The sequence below is a fragment of the Oryctolagus cuniculus genome, chromosome 2, assembly GCF_051225735.1.
Source record: "Oryctolagus cuniculus isolate XC-2025 breed Fujian yellow rabbit chromosome 2, ASM5122573v1, whole genome shotgun sequence".
Taxonomy (NCBI): Eukaryota; Metazoa; Chordata; class Mammalia; order Lagomorpha; family Leporidae; genus Oryctolagus; species Oryctolagus cuniculus.
In genome coordinates, this window is record NC_142868.1 from 121,408,001 (window position 1) to 121,420,562 (window position 12,562).

Genomic DNA, 12,562 nt, shown 5'->3' on the forward strand with positions numbered 1-12,562 from the left:
CAGTTAAGAAATGGACAAAGGGCCTGAATAGAGAGTTCTCAAAAGAATAAATACAGATGGCCAGTAAATGTATGAAAAACATGCTATCGCTAGCCCTCAGGGAAATGTGAATGAAATCCACAGTGAGTATCACCTTACCCCTGTCAGATGGATTTTATTAAAAAGACAGAAAGTAACAAATGCTGGTGAGTATATAGAAGTATAAATTAGAACAGTCACTGTGGAAAACAGATTTCTTAAAAAGCTGGAACTTGAACTGCCACCTGATCCGTCAGTCCCACTGCTGGGTAGATGCCCAGCAGACATGAAATCATTATAGCGAAGAGATACCTGCTCCGCCTTGCTTGTTGTAGTGCTGCTGACAGCATCCAAGGTACGAAATCAACCAAGGTCTCCATCAGAGGCATGGTTAAATAAAATGTAGTATGTAAATACGATGTCACAAAAACATGGAATCCTGCCATTCACAGCACAGTGGATGGAACCGGAGGACATCATGTTCAGTGAAACAAGCCAGACACAGAAAGACAAACCATGTGTTCTCTTTCATATGGAAGCTTTAAAAAATGACAACAAAAAAAACCTCTGTCTGAACACACAATGGTGATTACCAGAGGCTGGGAGGGAGAGAGGAGAAGAAGTTTGGATTAAAAAAGGAGGGGCTGGGTGGGATTCATTAGTTGTGACCCATATACTAATACGAAATGTTAATAAAGGGAGCTGATGCGGTTTGTTAATTTTGACAGATATACCAATTTAATATGTTGATGGGGCCGGCGCTATGGCATAGTATGTTAAGCCTCTGCCTATAGCGCTAGCATCCCATCTAGGCACTGGTTTGAGTCCTGGCTGCTCCTCTTCCGATCTAGCTCCCTAGTAATGTGCCTGGGAAAACAGAAGTGCATAGCCTAAGTCCTTGGGCTCCTGCACTCATGTGGGAGACCTGGAAGAAGCTTCTAGCTCCTGTCTTCAGATTGGCCCAGCTCTGGTCATTGTGGCCATTTGAGGAGTGAATCAGCAGATGGAAGACTTCTCTGTCTCTCCCTTTCTTTGTCTATAATTCTGCCTCTCAAATAGATTTAAAAAATCTTTTTAAAAAAAGAAGAGATTCTAAAAATAGGGGAAGTTGGTGTGGAATAAATGGGAACTCTTTCAACTGCACAATTTCTTTATAAATTTAAAACTGTTATGAAATAGTTCATTTCTTAGGAAAAGGAAAAATGGATTTAAAAAGTAAGTTTATTTTGGTGCAGAAAATTTTGAAATCCATGTACAGTTTTTTTCATTATTTGCATTTTCTGTGAACGTGTTGAAGACCCTTGCAATCTAACAGGTATTAATCCTGGTGGCCCTTGTTCTCCTTTGCATGTGAAAGCTTCTTAGGGTCAGGATCCTACCAGGTGGCTTTGCAGTCACCCCAGTGCTGCAGCACCAGGGATGGGGAACAGCTTGATGTATAGCACTTCTCAGGACTTCAGTCCATGGAATTCCAGGACAGATTTGGGTGGTGTCCAGCTCTTTACTTTGACTTGTCCAAGACTGACCATCTGCTGCTGCCGTAATTTATAGACGGTAGTTTGCATGCGATCTGAAACTACAGATTTTTCCCTATCAAGGAACCCTAACCACCTCATACATACGCACATACTCGCTGTATCTTGTCCAATTTCTCTCATCTTCCTGGGGACCAGCGGCAGCGCCTCCCAGAGCACACACTGTTCTGCAGGCTGGTGTGGGGAGCCTCCGGCCGCCTCTTTTCCATTGTGCTCCATACAGCTTCTTGAGCTTTCCTCCGTTTGTGACTTCTCCTAGGTGTCATGGTCATTCCGAGCTGGTGTCCTTCCCTGAAGGTCAGCTGCAGGCTGCCAGTCCGCGCTCCAGGTCAGCTGGTCAGGGTGCAAGCTTGGAGAGTCCGCCCTTGTAGTAGCCCAGATAGCCTGCAGTTCAGAAAGGTCACTCTTGGTCTTCTACCTCAGCAGTGTGCTGCAGAGGCACGCTGGACTCGGCGTGTCCACCTGCTCCTTGCTGTTGGCTGTCTGCTGTACCCTCCTGCCACACAGTCTTTGACTGCAGCCTTTCCCTTTCAGCGGTCCTGCGCGTGGCTGGTTCCCTGCAGAAGAGCACAGAGGTGATGAAGGCCATGCAGAGCCTTGTGAAGATCCCAGAGATCCAGGCCACCATGAGGGAGCTGTCCAAAGAGATGATGAAGGTGACTTAGGCCAGCCCTGCTTCCCCTCCCAAACCACTGAGAGTCCCTGTCAGCAAGCGGCGGGGGGTGGGGATGGGGTAGGGTGGGGGGCAGTGGGTAGGCTGCAGCTGTTAGAAACGGTTTTGAGGACGGACAAGCAGCTGTTAACACTGGTTGAAATCTAATGAGCTGAGCATGGCAGAGATTGGATCAGATTGCCAGAGTATTTCTTAAAAGAAGCAAAAATATGCCAGAACTCTAAGGGAGGAAGGGGATCCAGGGAGCAGCTGTTTAAAGTTCAAGCAGATAGAGTTTGCAGGCTCCAGCATGAGCAAAAGACAAAAGAAACCCTGGTTCTACCATCTGCTCCTCGAGAATGTTGGCGGGGTTCACTCTGGACCAGGCGTTGGTGCACATTTGCTGTAAAAGGCTGGATAATAAATGTATTTTATGCTTTGTGGGCTGTACATCTGCTGCCTCAACTCTGTCGTGTAGCATAAAAGCAGTCATAGGTAATAGGTAAGCAAGTCAGTGTGATATAGTCCAGCAAAACTATTGACGAAAGCAGTAGCTGACCAGATTTGGCACCCAGACTGTGGTTTGCTGACTCGTGTTTTAGACTGAAAAGAGGAGAGGTTGAGAACCAAACAGAAAGTACATAAATACCTGCCATCCACAGGATCAGGGCCTGGCAAGCACCTGTCCATTCTGGTGACCTTCAGACAGGGACAGGGTGAGGAGGACCTTGGCACTTGAGCCCCCACAGCTGCTGGTGCATTGTGCATGCTCCTGCCCAGTTCCCCCACCCGCCCAGTGGAGGTAGGCATTTGTATCCCCTTTTTATGCAGAAGGAAATTGAGTAAACTTACCTAAAGTCATCTCAGTCATAAGTGCAGCACTGGAGTTGGAGCACAGGTGTCCTAAAGCCTTGCCACCTTGGTGACAGTAGAGGAAGTGGTGATGGCAGGTCCCTGGTACAGGTGCTTTTTGTACTGCAAACCTGTGGCCTGGCAACCAAGAGTACACCTCATTTTTTTTTTTTTTTTAAAGATTTATTTATTTATTTGAAAGACAGAGAGTTAGAGAAGTTTTACATCTGCTGGTTCATGCCCCAAATGGCTGCAACGGCCAGAGCTGGGCCAGGCTCAGCCAGGAGCTTCTTCAGGGTCTCCCACATGGGTGCAGGGGCCCAAGGACTTGAGCCATCTTCCACTGCTTTCCAGGCCCTAGCAGAGAGCTGGATTGGAAGCGGAGCAGCTGGGACTCGAACTGGTGTCCACATGGGATGCCAGCACTGCAGGCAGCAGCTTTACCCGCTATGCCACAGCACTGGCCCCCACCCCAGATTCTTGTATAGGGTTTGTGTGTGGAAGGTGCCTGCCTTCTCCCTGGGGAATTTGTGCCTTGAATTGTATCCAGGGTCATGGAGCCATGGGACAAAGGGGCTGGAGAAGAAAATTGATGGACAAGAAAGGGCCCAGGATGGGCATCTGGCCTGGTGGTTAAGATGCCAGCGTCATGTCAGGAGTGACTGGGTTTGAGTCTCAGCTCTGCTCCTGTGTCCAGCTTCTTGCTGGTGCAGACCTGGGAGGCAGTAGTGATGGCTCAACAGTTGGGTCCCTGCCACCCATGTAGGAGACCACAGTTGAGTTCCTGGTTCTCAGCCTTGACCTGACCCAGCCCTGGCCATTGCAGGCATTTGTGGAGTGAGCCTGTAGATGAGGAGCTCTGCCTCTAAAATAAAAATAAGAATTACAAGTAAATAAATACAAGCCCAGGGCCCAGGCCTTGGGAATGAGGGATTTGGGGGCAGTAGCAGTTAGAAGGGTCTGTCCCTGAAAATGGTGTGTGGCTGTCTTGCCTGCAAGATGGTGATGATTGTTTATGTAGAGCTAGCTAACAAGGCACATCTTAGAGTTACTTCGGGCGTGCTTATTATAACTCGTACCGTCACTGAGCTCTGAAGGGAAGGCATTTTTAGAATCTGGGTTCCTTTTCACAGTGGCTTCTGAATCCTGAAAGCAATACAGAGTTGGAGGCAGGCTTACACATAGTAGATAGTGTTTATGAATGCAGCTAGTGACGCCTCCCCAGGTGTATCCTGAAGCCCCTGTGGGAGCCCAGCTCCCCTAGAGTGGGGACGTGGTCTGTCTTCCGCTCTATCCCCAGAGCCTAGTCTGTTGTGTGACACAGAGCAGGAATTGGATGAATGGTTGATGAGTGAGTGACTGACAGCTCTGCCCCTGCACGGTGAGGGCTTTGGTTGGCGGTTTTAGCCAACTAGCCAGTGTGTATTGAACCTTCTCTAGTAGCCCCAGCGCTAAGGTAGCTTCCATTTAACTAGGCCACAGGCCTCCGCCCGGGTGACATGAATGTGCACTTCTTGATTTGTTCGTTGTGGTTGGAGGAAAGGAACTGATAATGGGCAGAATAGGCTGGTAGCTAGATTCAGATCACTCAGGTTCACTGGAGGGGTGTGGGAGCAGAAAGGGGAGATAGGTTGCTTTAAATGTGATTTTGTTGGCATAGTCAATGAGAGTTGGATCCGGGCCGGGTGCAGAGGAGCCAGAGCCCAAGCTGCTGCTGCACGTGACCTTCTAGAAGCTTCTTGACTGATCAGAACATAAGGCACAGAGCAAGGGGCTCATTTCTTTTAGGCTGCACAGTAGCCAGGATTTTACTTCTGGGGCATCTTGGTAGGTGCCTGAAGCCATGTTTCCCTCTGCCCTCCACCAGAGCCACCTGGGCCGTCTGCTTCTGCCCAGCAGCTGGGGCAGCTTTTGCCTTGACAGTGCAAGGCGCCGTTCTGACTCTTAGCTTTGAAAGCAGAGAACGCTGTACACCACACTGCATAGCAGGACGACTGAGGAGAGTGGCCGTGAGGGGCCAGTGTTAGCCGTTGGCTCGTGCCCTGCCGAGGCGCCGAGCTCTGTGAGAACAGAGGGTGCTGGCTGCTCCAAGCTGCCAGGCCCGGGCTTTGGTAAAGTGTCTACCTCGTCGTGTCAGAGCACTGTCTCGATTCTCTCAGGAGTGGGTGATCAGACTCTGGTGAGCCGTTCAGTCCCTGCAGACCCACCAGGGGAACCCTGTGCCCGCGGTGGTGACCTGGGCATCATGGAGGATCTTCAGGCCTTTCCCGATTCCCAGCCTGCTCTTGTCTCTTACCATGTTTCACACCATGTGCAGCCCCTGCGTTCACAAATTCTGGCTGTAATGTTAGGGCAGACGCTTTCTGCAACAGCTCTGTCACTTTTGAAAGCACAGACGATCAGGAGAAATGGAGGAGGCGCAGAGATGGAAATTGACAGGAAAACATGGTTCAGGCTTCTGAGAAGATGCCCCAGAAGTAAAATCCTGACTGCTGTGCAGCCTAAAGGAAATGAGCCCCTTGCTCTGTGCCTTATGTTCTGATCAGTCAAGAAGCTTCTAGAAGGTCACGTGCAGCAGCAGCTTGGGCTCTGGCTCCTCTGCACCCGGCCCGGATCCAACTCTCACTGACTATGCCAACAAAATCTTGCACTCTGGCAGCAAGTTCCCAGGGGCTACCTCTGTGGCCTGGGTGACTTTGGGAGAGCACTCCCAGCCTCAGTGCTGTGTTCCGAGAGCTGCTTCCCCATGGGCCTGGGCCTCTGTGCAGGCACACACCATCCGTGTTTCCTGGGCAGCTGTCCCGCAGCTCGGCCCTCGGGAGGATGGACTGCACTTGAGAGACTGTCGCGAGCTCTCTGAGGGAGACGGCTTCCCAGCTGAGTGAAGTGACTTGTTCTGTGCATAGGCTGGGATCATAGAAGAAATGCTGGAGGACACTTTTGAAAGCATGGATGATCAGGAAGAAATGGAAGAGGCGGCAGAGATGGAAATTGACAGAATTCTGTTTGAAATCACAGCAGGTATGACCGTGAGGTTGATCCTCTTTACGCTCCTGTATTCGCCAAAGTTGCTGGCAGCTCACTCTGAAAGCTTGTCACTCCCTTCTGTGGTTAAGTTTTAGAGATACAAGTTATCTCTTGGAAAACTAAGCACAATTTCTATGACCATCTTTAAAAAACAAAGTTTTTAAATTTCTAGAGTTTTCAAAAATTGTTAAGGGGAGAAATTGCTCTGATTACTGCTGTTGGGGAATTTAAATTGATGTAGGTTTTCTTGAAAGTAGTTTGGCAGTAGCTGTCGAAAGCTCTTGTCCTAGGAGATTAAATTCTGGGAGCTGACACTAATGAAGTTAAAGATGTGCTGAAAGAATTAACTCGGGTTATCTGAGGAATGCTTATTTATGGTACTGAAAAGTTCTAAAGAAGCTAAATACCCAGTAACTGAAAATTGGTTAAGTCAGTTGTATTATGTCTTACTTTAATAGACTACTATGTTGTGATAGGTGGCTACAGAAATATATTCACTGACACAGGAAGATGGTCACAGTTTATTATGTGAAAGTAGCCTTGTTACTAAAATCATCTGTGTCAAACATGCCTGTAGAAAAAGTGAAAGGATAAATCAAAATAGTTATCTCTGGGTGGTGATTAATGTGTTTTTAAGCTTTATTTTTACTCACGGATTTTCTGAACTTCCATAAGAAAAAGGTGAGATTTAATTTTTCTTCCTTTGGTGAAGTTGTTAGGAGAAAGAATAGCTACTCCAAGAAACTATTTTGTGAAGACTTAGGAACAGTTAATTCAGAGAGAAGATTTCGAGTTTGCGTTGTAGGGCTCAGGAATTTGCTCTAGGGGCTTGGGAACCAAGATTCTTCCAGTACATATGGTGAGGATCGGTGGGACTTTGTTGTCATGACAAGTTGCAGAGACCAGAACCCCACCCTGCCTGCCTGCCGCCCTCTCCCGTCGCTGTGCTCAGCGCTTGTTGGAGTGGTCCAGGAGCAAGGGACCCCGTGTGAAGCCCATCTGACTGCTCCTCTCTTTCCAGGGGCCTTGGGCAAAGCGCCCAGTAAGGTGACCGACGCCCTGCCAGAGCCCGAGCTCCCAGGAGCAATGGCTGCATCTGAAGACGAGGAGGAGGAGGAGGCCCTGGAGGCCATGCAGTCACGCCTGGCCACACTCCGCAGCTAAGGCCGCCCCACGGGGTGTGCACACTCCCCCGAAGAGCTGCCTCTCTTGTTTCTCTTGCACTGCACCTCTGCCGAGAGGCGTTGCGTTTGGGAGAAGGTTCTCTGCTAGTATCTCCTCGCTCTCTGCAGAGGCTTTGGGGTCCCCACGGGGTTGCCCTTCTCCAGGTGGTGTCATTAAACGCATCTCAGGAGTGAACGGCAGCAGGATCTTCCTGGGGGAAGGCAGAGCAGTCGTTTGCTCATCAAGCACTCTGAGACTGAATGTGGAGGACTCTGTACATTTGTTTAGTCTGTAGAACACTATATAGAGGGACTTTAATAAATTTCTGCTTTGACTCTTGGTCCCATTGTAGCTTGTCGTGTGCAGGTTGTCTCCGCCACTGGCCTAGAGGGGTGAGGGAGTGCTGTGGCCAGGCCCGTGGGCCTCCAGTGCTCAGCACAGGTGACCTCTGCCCCTGCATGCGGTGGGAGCCGCTCCTCCTCCTTTCTGCGTGTTGAGCAAGAGATGCTCGGCAGTTGTGTGCCTTGCCCTGCTTCTCGGGCTCCTGCATTACGTCCTTGGGTGTGTGTGGCTGTATTTACAGCTTTCGTCACTCCTTTCGCATTGGAAGCTGCTCCCAGAACAGACAGCTGTGGGTTTAGATCGGGCTCTTACCCTGTTGGCCTCACCCTGCTTTGAGCTAGTTGTCTTCTACTTGCCTGGGCCCACCCATCAGTGCTTTCTCAGAGTCAGGAGCGGCCCAGTGAGAGGCCAGTGTGGACATGCATCATAAGCAATTCTCTCACACCTGCGACATAGCATTTATGAATAATTCAGCAGCAGCACTCTATACGTGTGTGATGATTTACAGAGCTCTTTGAAGTGCATGATCTTTTTCAGTCTTCACAAATAAGAAAAAGGGCTCTACCTGCTAAAGTGAAAACCCTAACTCATAGTCAGGAGGCAGCGGATGTGGGGTTCAGCCCACATCTCTGTCCAGCCCCTGTGTGTACTAAACTAGCCAGGGAGCAAAAGTGCCCGGCTACTCTCCCACAGGTTGGCTTTTGTAGATTCCGTAGTGAAATCCTGAAACACTCGGCTCCTCCTATTCTCCTCATACAGAATAGCCCTGGTACACCAGAGGGCCTTACTATCAACTTCTGATTTCAGCTTCAGGGTATAGTAGTTGTCCTTCAGCACCTTTTGGTTAAGGTTCACAGCGAAATTAAGCAAGAAGCACAACCACTGCCTTCGGCATCCCCTGCTGGAGTGGCGCGTTTGTTACATTGGAGCCTGCATGGAGTCCACAGTTCACACTGGGATTCTGCCTTGGCGGTGTGCTTTCTGTGGGTTTGCACACATGTATGTGGTACGTATGTACCATGATAGTATCATATGTGTAGTTTTACTACCCTAAACCTCCTCTGTGCTCCATCTGCTGATACCTTCCACTGATCTGGCCTTTTTACTGTCAGCATAGGGTTGCCTTATCTAGAAGGTTGTATATGGAATCATACAGTGTGTAGCCTTTCCAGACTTTTTTCCACTTGGTTATATGCATTTAGGTTTCCTCCTCGTCTTTTCATGGCTTGATACGACTCATTTCCTTCTGGCACCAGATACTGTTCCACTGTCTAGATGTGCCATAATTTAGCATTCCCCTGTGGACATCTTGATTGTTTCCAAGTTTTGACAGTTACGAATAAAGCTGCTCTAAATGTGTGCAGGTTTTGTGTGAAAATAAGTTTTTAATTCATTTAGGTGAATACCAAGTAATGCAATCACAGGATCATATGGTGAGTGTGTATCTGGTTTTACAAAAGACTGCCAGACTGTCTTCCAAAGTGGTTGTACTGTTTGCACTGTACTGTTTGCACTCCCACCAACAATGAATGAGAGTTCTTCCCCCTCCACAATGACACTAGCATTTGGCGCCATGATGTTCTGGATTCTGGCCGTTCTGGTAAGTTTGCAGTGGAACCTCATTGTTCTTTGAATTTGCAGTTGCCTCATGACACAATGTGGAAGGAACATCTGTTCTGGATGTCTTCATTACCGAGGTGTCTGTTCAGGTCTTTTGCCTATTTTCAATTGGGTTGTCTATTTTCTGATTATTGAATTTTAAGTATTTTTTGTATATTTGGGCTAACAGTCCTTAATCAGATGTGTATGTTCAAAATATTTTATGTTTGTGGTTTGCCTTCTAGTTGGCTTGATACAGTATCTCTCACTGAGCAGAAGTTTTTACTTTTAGTTAAATCCATCTTACTCTGTCTTTCATGGATGGTGCTTTTGATGTATTTCAAAGTCATTGCCAAACCCGAGGTTAGTTACCTTTCAGGAGTTAACATTGTACATTTTGCCTTTAGGTCTGTGATACATTTTCAGTTCATTTCTAGGAAGGGTGGTGTAGTTGGAGAATGTGTTGGCTTCCAAACTCAGGATTTCAGGTTGATGGTTCCAGGATTGGAGGAGCTTACAGTTACACTGTTGAGATGGGGCCTAATGGGAGGTCCAAGGCTCACTGGGGGCATGCCCTGGGAAGGTGATTCTGAGGTTATAAAAACTTGAGCTTGGCTCAGTGTCTCTGCCTCCTGGCTCAGTGTGGTCCTTGCTCCACGTGCATGCTACCATTGCCATCCTCTGTCCTCAGGGAAGCCAGACAAACGAGTGGCACCGCCCAGTCTTGGACTTGAACCCCCAGAAACGGGAGCCAGAGTGAACTTCTTTGCATTATAAAGTTAGGCTTTTCCAGGTGTTTATAGGGAAGAAAAGCTGACTGATAGAAAAGATGTTAAGGTCTGTGTGTTTCACGGTCTTTGTATCTGGGTGTCTTTTCTCCATTACATTGCTTTGGCTTGTGTGTCGAGGATCAGTTGACTGTGTGTGGGGGTCTGTGGCTTGGCTGCCTGTTGTGTTCCTTTATTGATTTTCTGTTTTTGCACCCGATGCCACAGCGTTCAGGTGCTAGAGCTGGCTGGTAAGTCTGAGTTGAACAGCGTCCGTCCTTTGACTGTCATCTTCTCTTTCAGGGTTGTGCTGGGTGTCCTGGGTCTTTCGCCTCTGCATTTAAGCTTCAATATCAGTGAGATCCACAACACAACTCGCTGTATTTGTTGTTGTTGTTGTTGTTGGGATTGCGCTGAGTTCATGGATCAAGTTGCTCAGAACCGGCATACTGACAACGATGACATACTGTTTTAGGATTGCATTAATCCAGTCTCGCTAGTTTCTTCACAAAATATTGGGACTATAGGATGCGGGTTTTTGTTCTTATGTGGAGAGTCAAACTGTCCATGTGAACAGCTGGACAGCCAGAATTGATAATGTCAGCCTCTCTTCCACATTCAAATAAGATGACCTAAGCATAGAGTCGATTTGTTTTAATATTTGAAGAGGCCATACCTGTTCCTTTCCCACTTTCAGGCTGAGTAAAACACAGTGGGCTCGTGCCATGTATTAATTTAACCCTCACATACTCTGTGGGGCACCCTTTGAGACAGAGTGGGCCAGGTACTGTCTTAGTGCTACCTAGAAGGCAAAGCGATGGGTGTACAGATCTGCAAGGGAACTCCCTCTTCCTCAGGGGCTCTGCTGGGTCCAGCCGCCCTCTCTCCCTGCTTCACCACAGACCCCAATAAAACCATTCATACATTCCAAGGGCACTTAGAACTATTGTTCCTATCACCAACTCAGTTATGCGTGTGTGTGTTTACACAGAGAAGGGGAGAGAGAGAGCTTCCATCTGCTGGTTCACTCCCCAGATGGCCACAATGGCCAGGGCTGGGCAAGGCAGGAGCGTCTTCCAGGTCTCCTACATGGCTGCAGGGGCTGATGCACTTGGCCCATCCTCCACTGCTTTCCCAGGCACCTTAGCAGGGAACTGGATAGGAAGTAGAGCAGCCGGGACACGAACTGGTGCTGTAAAGGATGCTGGCATCACAGGCTGCGACTTTATCTGCTACACCACAGGGCTGGTGCCCAACCCATTTGATTTTAAATATAGTTACTCTTCAGAAGTCACTTTGTAGCTTGCTGCAGTCACCCTCCAGCTCACTGTGGCTGAGTGTCAGCAGGCCTGCCCTGCCCCAGCCTCCTCTCCCTGCTGAGCACTTGGCGGTTGTAAGCCCTCGCGGCCCTGGGGAGCCCCGTCTTCTTCCCAGGTCCAGAGACGTTCTCAAGACTGCTGGTCACTGCACCTGCCTCTTCCCAACCTTCAACCTGTGACTGCTTATGAGAGTAACTGTGGAAAATAACAGTGGCTTTCATATCTAAAGAACTGGCAGCATTTTTCTTGGGCTACCCTAGTGGCAGGTGCTCTTCAAGTGCTAATCTCTCACCTGTAAGAAAGGATTCTGTGGGGCCGGCACTGTGGCGTAGCGGGTAAAGCTACTGCCTGGAGCGCCGGCATCCCATGTGGGTCCCGGCTGCTCCACTTCCAATCCGTCTCTCTGCTATGGCTTGGGAAAGCAGTAGAGATGGCCCAAGTCCTTGGGCCCCTGCACCTGGCTCCTGGCTTCGAATTGGCGCAGCTCCAGCCATTGTGGCCATCTGGGGAGTGAACCAGCAGATGAAGACCTCTCTTCTCTCTCTGCTTCTCTATAACTCTGCCTTTCAAATAAATAAATCTTTAAATATATAGGGACGTGACAGCAAAATGGTAGAGGAGACTGTTGCAAATGCCCATTCCTCCAGAGAAAACAGATGGAAGCTGGAAACTACTAGAACTCTAGAAAACCCAGGCACACAGCATTCAGGCAAATGCTGAGTTTAAAAAAGAATCTTGAAAATGGTAAGGAAGCTCTTTGGCATTTTTACTTGCCTATTCCTCATACACACACACCCCCACCCTCAGCTCTGCACCTTGAAGCCAGCAGCCCATTTAAACAGTCACCATTGCCTGTCCGGGGACTGGCACGGTGCTCCCGTCTGTGTTGCCTCACTCAGAAAAGCAGTGGACCATACTGGGAAACACTGCGTGACGTGACACACGGGTCCTGCGGCGGCCAGACAGCCGCCGGGCTGTGGAGCAGCATAAAGCCTGGGGAGAATCCTGGAGAGGGGAGACCAGGAGAGCGCTGTGAGCAAAGTGAGCGTTTCAGCGGAAGTACAGATGTGTCACGGAGGAAGTCGGAACCAAACTGTGCAGTCGCGGGAGCGAGGAGCGCCGGAGGGGTCCAGCGGCAGATCTGAGGCGGCGAACCTGAACGCAGCAACCGAAGCGCTCCCGGCCGGAGAAAGGAGGCCGAAGAGTCAGCACAGCCCCGGGGACTGGCGGGGGACGGGCCAGCTCAGCGACAGACACGTCACGGCAGTTCCAGACAGAGGGAGAAAG

General features: G+C 49.2%; 1 protein-coding gene across 4 annotated transcripts in view; it reads left to right on the top strand.

Moving 5' to 3' along the window:
• The window catches only part of CHMP3 (charged multivesicular body protein 3), a 64,908-nt gene extending 57,320 nt beyond the window's left edge, over positions 1-7,588 (top strand). For all 4 annotated transcript variants that reach the window (XM_089326149.1, XM_008254151.5, XM_089326151.1 and 1 more), the window contains exons 4-6: positions 2,088-2,209; positions 5,964-6,078; positions 7,106-7,588. In XM_089326149.1, coding sequence (XP_089182275.1) covers positions 2,088-2,209; positions 5,964-6,078; positions 7,106-7,248 — 380 coding nt within the window. In that variant the 3' untranslated portion in view covers positions 7,249-7,588. The remainder of the gene's footprint in view (positions 1-2,087; positions 2,210-5,963; positions 6,079-7,105) is intronic.
• The last annotated feature ends 4,974 nt before the right edge of the window (positions 7,589-12,562 follow it).